The sequence below is a fragment of the Tarenaya hassleriana genome, unplaced genomic scaffold (genome assembly GCF_000463585.1).
Source record: "Tarenaya hassleriana unplaced genomic scaffold, ASM46358v1 Cleome18, whole genome shotgun sequence".
In the NCBI taxonomy this organism is placed as follows: Eukaryota; Viridiplantae; Streptophyta; class Magnoliopsida; order Brassicales; family Cleomaceae; genus Tarenaya; species Tarenaya hassleriana.
Window position 1 is genome coordinate 1,593,809 of NW_010965216.1, and position 15,562 is coordinate 1,609,370.

A 15,562-nucleotide genomic window follows, 5' to 3' on the forward strand; every position below is an offset into this window, starting at 1 on the left:
CGACGGAATTTTCCGTCGCAATCCGTTACAAAATAAAATTAATTTACGCGCCCAAAATTCAAAAAATTTCGTCGAAAAACGAAACCAAATACATTGCGACGGAAAATTCCGTCGCAATCCGTCGCAATTTTTATTTTCCGTCGCAAATAATCTATTTTTTTGGTGTGACAGAATTATCTGTCGCAAACCGTAGCAAATTGCGACGGATTTTGCGATTGTTTGCGACGGATAATTTTTTTCCACATTCTGTCGTAAAATCGTCACATTCCGTCGCAATTTTTGGTGCGACGGAAATTTCCGTCGCAAATTCCGTCGCTATATGCAGGTTTTTTTGTAGTGTGAGCTCAAGGGGGAGACAGTGGCAGCTGATTCTGTCTGTAGGTTGAAGAAGTCAATTTATGGGCTTAAGCAAGCCTCTCGCCAATGGAATATTAAGCTCTCTCAAGTATTGATCTCTGCTGGTTTTTCCCAGGCTCATGCGGACAATTCTTTGTTCTTCTGACATCATGGTTCTGGATTCGTTGCTGTACTTGTTTATGTCGATGATCTACTGATTGCTGGAAACGATGTTGGGATGATTGATGCTGTCAAGAAACACCTATGCTCTCAGTTTCTCCTAAAAGATTTAGGGTCCCTTAAATACTTTCTGGGTTTAGAAATTGCCCGTTCAAGCAAAGGAATCCATATATGTCAGAGGAAGTATGCCCTTGAGTTGCTTGAAGAATTTGGTATGTTGGCATGTAAACCTCGAGCTTCTCCCATGGATACCAAAGAAAAGATTCAGTCTGATTCAGGAGAACCTTTATCTAATCCGACATTGTACAGGAAATTGGTTGGGAAGCTCATCTACTTATCAGTAACTCGCCCTGATATTTCATTCACAGTTCAGCGTCTTAGCCAATTCATGTCTGATCCCAGAACTGCTCATCTGGAGGCTGGTTTCCGATTGTTACGATACATTAAATCAGCTCCTGCTCAGGGTCTTCTATATCGATCTGATACGACAATACGGCTGAGTGGCTACACTGACGCTGATTGGGCTGCTTGTGCTGATACAAGGCGTTCTGTTTCGGGTTTCTGCACTTTCTTAGGCGATTCGCTCATCACTTGGAAATCTAAGAAGCAGAAAACTGTTTCACGGAGTAGTGTTGAGTCTGAGTATAGAGCAATGGCGCAGGCTACTTCAGAGCTCATTTGGGTTTCTGGTTTGCTTCGGGAGCTTGGTGTTGATTTTCAAGAACCTGTTACTCTGTTTTGCGATAGCAAATCTGCTATTCATATCGCCAATAATCCAGTATACCATGAGCGCACCAAACATATTGAGATAGATTGCCATTTTGTCCGAGAACATCTCAAGTCCGGATTCTTGAAGCCATTACATGTTGATTCCCGGAGACAAATTGCTAACATTTTTACAAAGCCTTTGGCAGGGGATCACCTTCGAAACCTCCTATCCAAGATGGGCATCGCTAATCTCCATTCCCCATCTTGAGGGGGAGTATCAGACAGAATTCTTCATTCCCGTTATATGCTCCCTCTGTTTTACGTCTTCGAATACTCTGTTTCATACAGAGGAATCTCCACATATCGTACCAGATGGAGATGCTGGTTCGGTTTATAGTTTTCGCAACATTGGTTTATTCTTTTGTAAATTGCTAACTAGGATAGCCATGCCTTTTGTATTTTCAGAGTTTATTAGCGATTTGTTAGCTTAGAAATGTTGTATAAATACATGTGAATAGCAGGAATATGAATTAAGGAATTATTTTCAGAAACCATTCTCGCTTATTCAACTGGTTGTTAATTTGACTTGATTTCTCGAAAGATTTCTGGGATTTTATATCTGGGTTTGCTAATTTTCTCGGTGCCAGAGACTTTCCAGGAATCGGAGACGATCATTACATAGATACTGTCTTCTTCCATTTTACAGAGGTTGCATCCTGATTCCGTCCCAGATTGCTCTGTCTGAAAGACAAGCTCCTCCTTGGCCGCAACAGGAAGCTAAAAGGTGAAAGATTGTTCCAGAGAACACCAAGACATTGCCTTGTTGTGATCATTGGTATGATCAAGATGGGATTTCCTGTCAATGCAGATCGAAATCAGACATATGGGATTAACTGAGACGAAGGAAGCTTCAACTCGGTATTTAGAAGATTCTGAATAAGTTTTACGATGTTATGACTTTTGGTCTTGCCTTGGCCGAGGAAGGTGACATTGTTTCCATCACAGTAGAAGCTTGTTAGAGTAACAAAAAATGTAGAATTCTTTCAGAGAAAAGACGGGTAGCTCGAGAGCGAAAAGGACAGAGCCTTGGCGAAACGTTTCGATGAAGTTCATGGTTCTGTAAAGACGATATGGTTCTGTATGAAGCCATTGGTGAAAGCACGAAGAAAATGACAAAACTTGGTGACGTTAACACTCTCTCTTTATTCACACAGTACGTACACTTGAGCATAACTGCAAGTAAACGCAGAAATCTGAGTTCAATGGCTTCTTGTCCAAAAGAATCTATATAACTGAAAGTACGAGTTGGAGCTTATCTATGGTGTTGTTTACTTAAAGCCTCTCAATTGCAAGAGATGTTTTGGATTCATCTGCAAGAGCACCTCACATACATGTAAACAGATTATTATTATTTTTATTATTGTATTTTACATTTCAGACACAATTGGACTTCATATCTCTGAAGCAGTACATTACATTATATGTTGTAACTCTTGAGTTGGAACTAAAGCTAACTCAGGAACTTATCAGATGAAACTAAAGCTAACTTGACTGCAGGTGCAGCTTATTGGATCAGTCGAAAAAACCCTAAAGAAAACCCTCTCCTGTTTCCTCTCATCTAACATAACAGAAGGCAAAGATGAAGAGTGCAAGGGAGAATGCAACTGAGGAAACTGTCCAAACCCAGAATTTGTAAGCCTTTCTTCGCTTTAGAATGGCTTTTGGAAGTGCCTCGGTTCCTCTTCCACGGTGTCTGTACCTGAAACTTCTCTGCTTCGGAAGCAGAGACCGCTTCTTCACTAAAGCTGAAGACTCGACCTTTTCCGGCTCAGAAGCCTCAGTGACTGACTCAGGGATCTCACCTCGTTGCAAAGGACAAGAATTTGCAGCCGCCTTCTTCTTTGCTTTCTTCTCGCGATCCTGTAACAGAGAGAATGGAAGATGACCTAACTAAGCAAAGCTCTATTACAAAGGAGATGAACTATTACCTTGTTTTTCTTCTCGGCCTCCTTCTGAGCTCTTATAGCGGCCTTAGCAGCAGTTTTCTCTTGCAGCTTCCTCTTCCTTTCCATCGCTTGCCGGGCTTTCTCCAGCTGCTCTTCCCGTTTCTTCTCCTTCAAAGTTTCTTCATCCATCTTTTCTTCCATTTGTGGCATCTGATAACTCAGGATATCAAAATCCATGCAGTCACTCTCCTCTGAACCAGACTTGTTAGAATCGGTCACCATTTTTTCCTCTTTCTTGGTCTGCTCTGTAGCTATATTGCCAACCTGGGAAGAGCAAGATCTTGAATCTTCTGTTCCCCATTTTTCATGAACTTTTTCCACGCCGTCGGTTCTGATATCAAGAGGTCTCAGCGATTCCAGGGCAACCAGAAGGTCCTGCTCGAGATTCTTGATCCGCCCATCTTGGTTCAGATGTCTTTCATCAAGTGAAGCTGAGACTCTTTCCTTGTAATCATCCCGAAAAGCCTTGTCAGTGTTCCAGAGAGACATAAACTTCTCAACCTATTAAAGACAGACCCAAAAGTAAGAACACAAAACAAATCGGCAAATCTCAGAGACGTGTGATCATTTCCAGGTCAAGAAAGAGAAACCCAACCTCAGCATTGGCAAGCTCTTTAAGGCCTTTTACATTTCCGGCGGCAGCCAATTCTCCGGCTCTCATCATGATAAACCGACTCTGCAAAAATGTGGCATTCTACAGAACAAAAAGCAGTATAGGATTATGAAGAGATTTATATCCAATCAGACATAGAAACAAAAAAAGATTTTGCAGACAGAGACATGACGCAACACACCCTGAGGTCTCGCTGCCTTCTGAGCATCTTGATTCTTTCAAAGGCTTTGTCCCTCTTGTCAAGTACGCCTGCCAGCTCCGCATCCAATGACTCGGTCTCCATCTTAATCCTTTGCAGTTTTTCACTCAAGCGGTTGATCTTTGCTGTAACTGCTTGTTGGTCCTTCTTCACTTCATCCATATTCATGGCCATTGACTGATAAGAGGGCGGAAAAAATTTGAAGTAAACCCCATTAGATGAACTTACGGAGGTCATGCCCAACATTCGAAAGAGTAATGACAACGAGTTCTCTTGCCTCGTGCGTATATACATCGGTCCAACAGCTTTTAAGACATCAAGTTCGAGCTGGCAGCTTACCTTAATACGATTTATGATGCCTCCATTTTGCCCTTGAGGATCCTGAATTTGCATTTCCCACTCAGGCTGCTTGATCTTCTTGAGAATTTGCTTCTCCTCCGTCGGAGTGTTGTTCTCGTATTCAATCCCGTAATTGATGCTGTTCATCTGCATCCACCAGATCACTCTTCAGTAATTGGGGCATATATATTCATGAAAGAGCCGAGATTGCTTTTATCAATCAAAACACTCGAAACGGCTGGGATCAAATCATACGAGATCATCAAGTTCCTTCTCGCCCCGGAGCTTCCCAAGACCTTCTCGCAAAGATTCCATTTCTCTCTTTTTCTCGTCAAACATTGCATCATATCCATCAAGTTCGGAATTTAAACACTCCATCTGAGCTAACAAAGCAGATCTCTCAGCCTACACGGAAAAGGCCAATCCCCATCAGCTTTAACCCTTCGAAGCAATCGCCTCTATCAACACATTTTTATGAACAACAACGGGTTTATCAACAACAAAAAACCTCGATTTTACCCTTTTGGCTTTAAGGGCATCGGAGATCTGAATGCGAGCAACGTTGCACTGATAAATCTCCTTGTCAGCCTCATCGAGCTTAGCTCTGATCAAAGGGTTATTGCAAGGATGTTGTTTGACAACGTAAAACGACCGGATCACCTTCGGCAATGGCCATTCCTCGGCCGCGTCAGACGGAGGACTGTCACCGGAGAACACAGCGTCGTAGTCTTCAGTGGTTACCGTCGATTCATCGGCGTTCGAACCGGATTGGTCGTTCTCGAACAGTAACAGCTCGTTGAGTTCCGGCGGTGAAACCACTTCGAACCCATCACACAGTATAATCCGAGAAACCATTTTTTGTTCCTGCACCACGAGAAAAGAACAACGAGGCCATAAACAAACACCACAGGTCACAACATGAACTGTAACATTATCCAGTTTTTGACAAATTGATTGAAATCGAGAACAAATCAATCGTGAAACGTAAGATATCGAGAAGAAGAGAGAGACGGCCGGAAAGGGTTGTCGGAGAATTGGGGGAAAATGAAAAACAAAGGAAGAAGAAGAAGAAGAAGAAGAAGCTTCATTTGATCACCAAAAGAACAGAAACACCATGAGAATCTCAGACAACAACGACTGGTTACAAACCTCGTCGAAGGTAAAAACCGATCCTTTACATCAACCCACAATCAGATACCCAATTCAGAGGGAAGAACGGAATCACAGGAAATATTTACGTTTCAGAAAGAAAAAAATGGGCATGAAGGAAATGGGCACAAACGGGAAAAAAATCGGCATTAACGGGAAAAAAATCCGCTGAATTTACCAGGAAAAGAAACGAGAATAGAGGGAAACGCCAGGCAATCAGATTCTTCCCGGAAATCCCTGGGTTTTGGGGCTTGAGAAAAATCAGAAATTAAAATTAAAAATAATCAGATCTTTTGCTCGCATGGAGGGAGGGAGAGAGAACAGGGTTCTTCTCCTCTTCAATGGAGAAAGAAGAGAAGAGACTGGTTCAAAGGAGATTCCTTTTCTTCAATCTATTAAAGTCTCTACCTTCGGAGGAGGAAACAAAAAGATTTCGTTGCTCATCTACAGATTTTTCGGTTTCATTTTCCAATGTTTTTGCCTTTTTTCTTATTATCTTCAAAACGTTTCCAAATTGCGAAACCTACTCTCATATATTCTTTAATATTCTCTCTTCCTTATAAAAAAACTTCCCTAATGTACAGAAATACCCTTCTTTTGTTTACATATTTTCCTCCTTGCCCCTCGGATTGCACGAAAGAAAAAGGCGAGTCCCTTTGTCTATTACAAAGGTCAAAAGTCAAACTTCTATTATTTAAATAAAAAATTGACTAATCTTCAAGGGAATTAATTAATCTGACTGCATCCTCTAAATCTTTGCTTACAGATAAGTTAATCATATTTTAAATTCACTTCTGGATAAAATAAACTAATATTACAAGAAAATTCTTAAAGAATACGAATTTTATATGTGTTATATTTGTTAACGGTAAAATACCAAATGTTAAATATGTGTTGTTTCTATTGAACCGTTCGATAAAAGAACATGTATATTATATATATATATATATTCTAGATATATAAACATTCATCCATTTGTTATTTTAGAATCGATAAAATTTTCAAAATTAAAATTATTCTGTATCTTTATCTTCTTCATAAAACTTTGTTCTTCTTTCTCATTTCCATCTTGATATTTTGTTTGGATTTTGAATAATGATAAATGATAAATTTGATAAAAATATAAAGTTATTTGAGTTTATTTTTTTTAATGTAGTTTATGAGGAGTTAAATAAGATAAAAAAAAGGTAAATATAGTCAATTGTTGAATAATTATTAAAGTATAAAAATAGAAAAATGTGTAGAATTATTATACATATAGAATATTTGAGCATTATTAATAAAGGGTAAATTTTAAAAAAGATATTTAAAAGTACGTTAAATATATAAAAACATAATTTATTTTAAAACAAAAAATTTATTCCAAAACGTCATATAAAATTAAACGGAGGGAGTATTATATTTTACGTATTTTGGTAAGTTGTAAGCTCTTGGAATTTGTATCCTTTATAACTAAAATGTATATATAAGAAGAAACCATACCTAACAAATATATTTATAATTTTTAAAATCCTATGTATATGAATATTTATCATTTATTTATAAAATTATAAATAAATGTAATTTTTATTTTATTATTTTAAAATGTTTTGATTTATCACATATATCATGTGAAGCCTATCGATTTTAATATTTTCTCACAAATTGAATAGTAATACTACCTTTTCTAATTAATCAAATATAAAGTTCAAACTAGGGCTGACTTATTTGGTTAATAACCGAATAACCGAACTGATCCGAACCGAATAACGCATAACCATAACTGAATCGAATTATATATAAAACTGAATGGTTATGATTTCTTTAAAACCGAAAAAACCAAACTCTAACCTGAACCGTACCGAATAAAAAAATAACCGAAAAAACCGTAAATTTTTTTTAAGAAAATGAATGTTTTTATCATAACCGAACCTTACCCGAACCAAATATAACCCAACCAAACCAAATTTAATGCAAAAACCGAATGGTTATAATCGTTCTAAAACCAAAATAACCGAATCCGAAATCCGATTAAACTGTCCCTAGTTCAAACCCTAAGGATTGCGTCAACTTGTTCAAGGTTACATATATACACACATTCTCTCACACTTTCACGTCAATTTAAATATATATTGTGAGGCATTTTATTTGAATATGGTAGTTTATGAAATGTGTCTTAAAGAACCATTTAAAAATGAGTTTTTTCAATTAAAAAAAGAGAAATGTTAATGCTTATGCCCTTAAACTGCTCTTTCAACGTAAGGAATATACTTATGAATAAGTTTACATTGATGACTATAGGCCAAATTTGGATTATTATTTCTATATTTGCTTCCCATTAATTTCATTATTATTCTAATTTTTGGGACAAAATTTCTGAAAACACAATTATTAGCTTTTATTATTGGTTTTTACTCGTTTTAATTCAGATGGCTTTACATTTTAAACACATATATTAAGAAAAACAATATTCTGTCCAAAATATCTTTTAAATTACTCTATTTTCAATGATAGAATATTATCATGTTCTTTCCTAATAAATCAACAATCTGTCATCTTCTTTCATAATAACTTTCAAAATTAAAACCCTTTTCATTTTTCAAATTGAGTATACGAATATCTCAATTTTTCCTTAAAAAATTCAAATTTGAAACCAATTATATAAGATTAATTTATTTAAAATTTTTGCGTTTGATCCAAAACAGCACAACTACAAATATCAAATATCTATATATTGGATTAGAATAATCACAAACAAATTTATTTTTTTATAGATTCTTATAATTTCGATTTAAAATTTCCAATTGTAAACAGAGTTTTTATTCAAACACAACTCCAACAAATTCTCGTTAAATTATTAGTATTTAGAGCGTTTCACTATATTAATTAAATTATTAGTGACGAAAAGACATAAACGGAGCAATCCAAGGTCTCATTTCACTATATTAATTAAATTAATCACCTATATGCATATAAAATGTGAATAAAGTACAGAATGCTTTATGACTAACGTGTTAGTATCGACACAGATATCTACGGTTGAGTTTTGTTGGCCCTTGATTCGGCAAAGTGAAGATTTCATCCAAAATGAACGGTCCAGATAATATATATCATAAATCCAACGGTTCGCAATGCTCTGAATCTGGTTATTTGTCCGATTTGGATCGTATGGGATAGATGGTGACGTTATTGTTATCCGGTTAATATGCGTAAAAAAAATGTCGAAGTGATTGGGGAACAAACCAAAAGCGATTGTTCTTAACCGGTCTGCCATTCCGCCTAGACCCAAACTCCGTAATATATAACTATAATCAAATCAAATCTAATATAAAACCGAGTGCTATAATCGAAGAAACTGAATCTGAATCTAACTAAGTAAACAAAAAAATAAAATAAAAAAATTATTTGAAAAATCAAAATTTTGATCGATAAAAACCGAAACCGAATTGAATGCAAATCAAAATCAATAGAAAAACCGACGTGTTATAGTTTTTTTAAAACTGAAATAACCAAATTGAACTTGAACCGAAACCTGAAATTGACATCCTGTGGTGCCTCTCCCCCTGGATCCATCGTGTTTTATGAAGATTGTATATTCCTTAGTTTAATGACCACAATATACTAAATAAATCATTTGTAGATTTGTATAATTCTTTTATTATTTGATTTTCCATATCTAAAGAATAATACAATTATTACAATATATAACTTATCTTTTAAAATTTGATATATGGAGATTGTGTATTCTTTAGCCTAATGGTCATCTAGTATACCAAATAAATCATTTTAGAACTATATACATCTATATTTTTTATTATTTGATTTTTCATGGATTTAGAAATACATTGACAAACAACATTTATAACTTCTTCGCAATTTGATTCCGGAATTATCATAATAAAGACTTAAGTTGAGAAAATAATCGGTTGCATTCAAAAGTCAATCAAGTTTACTTTCTCATTTTCTATCTATAATTTTTTTTATAATTCGAAATTTCACCGTGACTTCGGTCTAATTACATTTTTCAAAGGCCTAATCTATTAATATACTTGAAAGCTATATCATATTTCTCTTCTTTCATCTAACATTTGTAACAATAATCTCTTTAGTTCTATTCGTAGCTACATAAATATAATTTATTGGATTTTTTTATCCATCAATAATTCTAAAAACTTTAACAAGATGTGATGTCAATTCAAAAGCACACGACACATTCTCCCAAAATGTATGTTACAAAAGAAATGTTGTCATCATTTTTCTATTGCCCAATTGGATTCATTTCATTCTTACCAAGTCATCATATTTCTTAGAGTATCATTTTGTATATCCCGCACAAGTGTTTCAGTGATCGTAAACCTATGTTAGTTTCTTTGACTTATAAATTATGTCGTCATGTCTACAAGAGAGTCATGACTATATATATGGTTATTCATGAATATACATATGCTTAGTATATCTTTTACCTTTATAATATTTCTAATATCTTCCGATATAATATTTATACAATGTGTTACACAAAAAACTTTTTTTATTCATAACCACATATACAAAAAATAAAAATATTTATTACCCGTTTTAACATAATTAGAAGTATTTAACATCACCACTTGGATCACATTTTTCTCTCCCTTTTTCTCTACTATTTTTTCAAGCAAGTGATATAATAAATTGTCATCTTTCACAATTTTTTTAGATATCCATCGGTCTATAGAAAATTGAACTCTTTGTAGAATTGATAAAAAAATTTAAATTATCTTTACTAGTAATCGAATTATGTCATGTTGAAAAAAAATAGATTGCAAATTCATTTGTTAATGTATGAAAATTGTTTTTCAATTAATTGAATGAATTCTTTTTTATGTGAAAAGAAAGTATACGTGTTTACGTAACATTTTATTCAATTAACCGAAACTTGGGTAGTTCAAGAATCTTAAATTTAGGAAGGGTGTATACATTCTAAATCATATGGCTGATCTCTGCACTTGAGATTAGTTTGGACCTTAGTTTAGGACACTCGATTACCCAAAAAAAATGTTTTATTCAATTAATGAATTGTTTAATTCACACAAATAACTTAAGAAAATCATGCCTAGATAAACTCATCATTTGGTGAGTTTATATAATTAAGATTCAATCATTTATCTATTCCAAAGAAAAAAGATACTAAAGTTATTCTAAACATTTTTTTAGTGAGAGTAGAGGTTTTTTCTCGATTTTTGCTTCTCTAGGAAGAAACATAAGTTTTTTTGTATTCCGAAAATATTTTACCTTAACCCAACAACTTTGTGTAGGTGTAAATATATTCTTTGTAAAACGTTTAACCTGTGTCTCAAAACTTTCCATAACTTTGTGTTCGTATATGTGTGTTCATTGTTTTTTTTCTCTTCGAAATTATATTTTTTCTATCATCCCAATATGTCATCCATACGATATAATCTAGTAACTTTTTTGTATCCACTCCTTATACTCAATTAAATATATTTCTGTGTCGTTTAATATATTTTTTTGTAGAGTGAAACTTTTTAATTCATGCATACTCGGTGGTTCTAACCTTGCATCGCATTGTCCTATATTTTTGCACATTTCTCTAAAACTTGGGTAAATAGCTGCATTTAATAAAATTCTTGTATCATAAAAAATCTTATTATTAACCTGTAAATTTTCTCTTTCACCTACTTGTCAATGATTTATTAGATTTCATTCTTATCTTTTTTGGATTAACTTTAAAAGTGACAAATATATCTGTTTGATCATTCATTCTTTTTTTTAAGAGTGAAACATTCTTCTGTCTTTATCTAAACCATTAATCAATTGAGATTCATGAGATAATATTGACTTTCAATCTTTTAAGATATTTTTTCTTTATAAAATATGATATTTCTATTTTTACATGTTTTGGAGCAACGAGGATATTTGATCACATTCTTAAATTCTTCAACCAAATGTAGCTTCAACCGATAAAATCCTTCATTATTAACTTTATTACAAAATTAACATAGAAAACTATTGTTGGGTTTCCGACATCTCATTCATGTGATTCATAATTCATGAAGAGATAGTTTAGGATTTATGTAGGAAAGTAAAAATTGAAATTTTCTAAATCCTAAGGAATGGTTTGTGCATGAAATCATTTTTAAGATAGAGATACTAACTTGTAGTTGATCCGGGGCCTATTTTTCAATAATCAATTAACCCACTTGAGGTGATAAAAAGGTCAACGTCCTCTACAGAAGTCCACACGACATGTTGGATCCAATATGATTAGATATGGTCTGTTAGAACCTCAAAAATTTGTTTCTCTCTTGTGTGTAAGGATTTTGGAAAACTTAGGTCGATTTTTTTTCCTGATGTTACTATTGTGTCTTTTAGTCTAGAAAATAATCTCTCTTGACTTTCTCGAAAAACCTTATTTTTAAAGTGTTCCAAACGAATGCTCGCTCGAGCGTTTTATAACCTTCGATCGAATGTTGCGTTTAGATCTCTCGACCTAGTGTTCGATCGAGTGTTATGCTCTAACAAATGCTCGTCCGAGCATCCAACACTTGGCTTGACAGTTGCCAAAAAATCACAACGCTCGACCGAGTGTTTCTCCAAAACGTCCGACTCACTTTAGTATATGTTTATGTGGTAACTAACTATAATCTATATTACGAGCATACATTTTCACAGTCCTACCCACTCGAAGGGCCTAACAATATCTTTCTCGTTTCGAGAGGAAAAAATCTCGTCTTGACTATATGTAATCCTTTATATGACTCGTAACGTACATAAACAATGTCGTTATAATCATCCGGTTAAAGATGACGTTTGACGTAATCAAAACACGTTACTCCTTATATCAGATTCCATAATTATCTCAAACGTTATGATCAAAAGAATCATTACATACTATTTAAGTCCTATCTCATGTCTATTTGATAATCTTATACGGGTAATCCAATTCTTTGTTCCAAAAGAGTATCCATGATCGTGATCCGTATCTAATACATATGACTATTTCCATGATCATCATTATATCTCATGGTAGTCTTAATTCATCGTTATTACCACAATGATGAATGATCAGAGAGTTTAGAATTATTCCAAACAATTCATGGATTCTATTATGTAACAAATATACATATTAAATAATGAATAAGAAATACAATCAACTAATGAAAGTCATTACAAATGTAAAGATTCTTATATCGTATATTATCATAGAATATCTAACCACTAACTATTTTGATTATTATGATTTGTTGAAACACTTCTCGAACCCATTATAATAATAATTTAATTACCTTAAAAAACATCGTTTAACCAAAATAATTAATCACATTTTATTTAAATATTAATTAAAAATATAATCAAAATGAATCAAAGTATAATATTATATAAATAATGTGCATAAAAAATTAATCACATTAGTGAATGAGTTTTAAGATTATAACCACGCATGTAAAATATATAGAGGGATAAAAATATTGAAAGATAAAGAGATGATACACAACCGATAAATAGAAATTCTGCACAAATTCGGATTAACCCAATAATAATAATGTTTGGATCATATGATCATTCAATGATCAAATAGTCCATTAAATCCATGAGTTTAATGAGTTAAAACAATTAACCAATAATAAACTCATTCATCCACATAACACAATTTTTATTTTATTTATTCATCACCTCTCCAAACCCGTAACTAAATTCAATAAAATTTGAATAAAAGTCGAATCGAACGAAATTCTATATAAAAACTGAATTCAAATCTAACGAAATCCTTTAAAAATCCAAAATCCGAGTCGAAAAATGAATCCTACATAAATCAAAATTTGAATCAAAATCAAAATCAAATGGAATCTTATATAAAAACTGAATCCTGAATTCGGATCGAATGAAATCAATTATAAAAAAATAACTCTGATTCGAACGAAAATCTATATAAAAATTGAATCCAATTCGAAATAGATTCAGACATAATCATTTATAAAAAAACAAAGTGAATTGAACAAAATTCTATATAAAAACCAAATGAAAATATATGTTCTAAAATTGAAATTACCGAGTTCGAACCGAATATGATATAAAAGTCAAATAGATATAGTTTATAGAATATTATTAATACATAACCATATCTAATATATGATATAACTTACTTCATGAATTAAGTAATTTAAATGAGTTAATTGAGTTTAATCAACCCGTTTAAAATTATAACTGGTTTGAGTTAACCCAACAATTATTTCATAAACCCATTTTGACATCCTTAAACATACATACTCTTTGTTCTTCTAGTTGATGTCGGAACGTTGGGACGAATGTTTGTGTTTGACCGCAACCACAAACATAACGTTTATATAAGTCAAGACATAATATTTTAAAAAATCTTTCAATTTGCGGTTATTTTGCATCTCATATATCATGATATGGTCGGAAGTCAAAACTAAAATTAATAATTTTTTTTAATATTTTTGATGTTATGTCTATGTGGGATATGTAAAATGAAAACTCGAATTTGATAATCGGTTAATCATTACTACAAAAATTAGATATATTTTTTTTAACATATAATAGCTATGTTACGAGGCGTCAACAAAGAGTAACTTTAGGTTAGGGTAATAATTACGATTAATTAATCCAAAAATCACGAGAGGAGTATCAATGTTAAGTGTCGTAATCACGTTTCCAAATTTGTCTGTTACAAAAGCATTAGACCTAATGCCTAAGCAATCCCCCTTTGTTATATAATATTTATTTTAATTATAATATTAAATTCTACGTCAGCAATCTTATAAAGTAAAAAACAAATATCATCCGTCGGATCTATTTTCGTCAAATCACGGCCATTCGTCAGCACAGGAATTCCCTATGTCCGTACGCTCGATGTAGGAGATAATGACTTCATGTTCTCCGCATCTATTCTAAACGCGTGTAAGCAAGACGGTTTCTTTTTTTCTGTCGATTAATTAAATATATATTAATTAAATCTCTCAGATTCCACGAATAAAGGAACAGAGAAACAACGAAAAAGAAATTTATGAGCTTAAGCTGAAGGGAAGAAAAGATCCGAATTGCAGTGTCTTATACGCCCTTGAAATTTCCCTTTTTTTTTCTTCTCTTGTGAAAAATAAAGAAAGTTTCTTTTTTTTGAAATTTCTCTTCTTCTTCATCAACTTCACTTGGACACGACAGAAAGACTGTCTTTGTCTCTGTTCTTGAACCAACGGAGCCGACCAGAGTACAAAAGCTCAGTTCTTTTTCTCTGGGTCGATAGGAAATTGCACCAGAAGAAGCGTAAGAACGCCCGTCCATGTTCTTTCTGTGTAAATCTATCGCCTTTGTTTGTTTCGGTATCTGGGATTGGCTTGATTTTCGTCGTGTGTTTTCTTTCCAGTTTCTAGATTCGATTTTCTTCTTGTGATGAAAATTATGCGCGCTTGGGATCGTCCAGTTCATGAGATCTGTCGTGGTCACAGATTCTGATGTCTTGTCTGTTATGTCGGTTGTCTCTGAGAGCTTCTTCCTCAATTTGGGGTTTCCCCCATCTGGTCCTTTTATCTGATTTTCTGTTACGTACGACGCATGATTCTGTCGATCTTGGGATAATTTCCGACGAGGGTTTTCATTTTCTCCGGAAATCCGTAACGTTTTTGTTTTATAAAGTAGGTGATTTTGCTTAATCTGAGGTTGAATCGGTGGTTGAGATGTCTGGTTTTTTCTATGTTAGGTTTGATGAAGAATCCCAATCCGAGAGGTTTATGACAACGAGAGCTCGGTCGTCTCAAATGAATGTCTTACCTTTTCATGATCGTTGTGTTCTTACTGTTTTTAATGTTTAGATTAATCAAAGGGTTTTCGTAACTCATACGCTTGAGCTGGATTCTAGTGAGAATTTGGGTTTTTTTTTTTAAATGTTTTTGCACAATCTGGTTGTCTCTCTTTTGGCTATGAAGTTATGTTCTTCAATGTACTGAAATCTGGATTTGTTTCATAGGATCAGCCAGATTGCTGCCTCGATTGACCTCAGCTACTTCGATTCAGGGTGTTATCGAAAGTTGTCGGGGTTTG

General features: G+C 33.7%; 4 protein-coding genes across 7 annotated transcripts in view; 3 read left to right on the top strand and 1 right to left on the bottom strand.

Moving 5' to 3' along the window:
• The window catches only part of LOC109116561 (uncharacterized mitochondrial protein AtMg00820-like), an 11,198-nt gene extending 10,644 nt beyond the window's left edge, over window positions 1-554 (top strand). The window contains exon 2 of the mRNA XM_019202212.1: window positions 473-554. Within this exon, the coding sequence (XP_019057757.1) occupies window positions 473-554 (82 nt within the window). The remainder of the gene's footprint in view (window positions 1-472) is intronic.
• Window positions 555-574: 20 nt separating this feature from the next.
• LOC109116562 (uncharacterized mitochondrial protein AtMg00810-like) lies at window positions 575-1,492 on the top strand. Its single transcript, XM_019202213.1, has one exon. The coding sequence runs from the start codon at window positions 575-577 to the stop codon at window positions 1,490-1,492; it is 918 nt and encodes a 305-aa protein (XP_019057758.1).
• A 1,182-nt stretch (window positions 1,493-2,674) lies between these two features.
• LOC104810465 (proton pump-interactor 2) lies at window positions 2,675-6,034 on the bottom strand. 4 transcript variants are annotated; one of them, XM_010536785.2, is made up of 8 exons: window positions 5,939-6,034; window positions 4,901-5,245; window positions 4,637-4,786; window positions 4,382-4,528; window positions 4,025-4,219; window positions 3,826-3,924; window positions 3,213-3,674; window positions 2,675-3,144 (listed from the first exon to the last, which is right to left on the bottom strand). In XM_010536785.2, exons 1-8 carry the CDS (start codon window positions 5,972-5,974, stop codon window positions 2,839-2,841), a joined length of 1,740 nt encoding a protein of 579 aa, XP_010535087.1. In that variant the 5' UTR covers window positions 5,975-6,034; the 3' UTR covers window positions 2,675-2,838. The 4 variants fall into 4 exon arrangements, with proteins under 4 accessions (XP_010535087.1, XP_010535084.1, XP_010535085.1 ...); XM_010536782.2 differs by having other exon boundaries at window positions 3,213-3,731; XM_010536783.1 differs by lacking the exon at window positions 5,939-6,034 and adding an exon at window positions 5,709-5,930 and having other exon boundaries at window positions 3,213-3,731.
• An 8,498-nt stretch (window positions 6,035-14,532) lies between these two features.
• Window positions 14,533-15,562, top strand: part of LOC104810467 (beta-glucuronosyltransferase GlcAT14B) — a 3,811-nt gene continuing 2,781 nt past the window's right edge. The window contains exons 1-2 of the mRNA XM_010536787.2: window positions 14,533-14,788; window positions 15,489-15,562. The gene's annotated coding sequence lies outside the window, so the exon portion shown is untranslated. The remainder of the gene's footprint in view (window positions 14,789-15,488) is intronic.

Excerpts from the sequence above, each read along its gene's own strand:
- LOC104810465 (XM_010536782.2), bottom strand. The coding sequence starts at position 5,974 with ATGAGCAACGAAATCTTTTTGTTTCCTCCTCCGAAG. Across the intron at positions 4,529-4,636 it reads AGAAGGAACTTGATGATCTC|ATGAACAGCATCAATTACGG; the intron begins GTATGATTTGAT and ends TGGTGGATGCAG. Across the intron at positions 3,925-4,024 it reads GAAGGCAGCGAGACCTCAGG|AATGCCACATTTTTGCAGAG; the intron begins GTGTGTTGCGTC and ends TTTGTTCTGTAG.
- LOC109116562 (XM_019202213.1), top strand. The coding sequence starts at position 575 with ATGATTGATGCTGTCAAGAAACACCTATGCTCTCAGTTTCTCCTAAAA.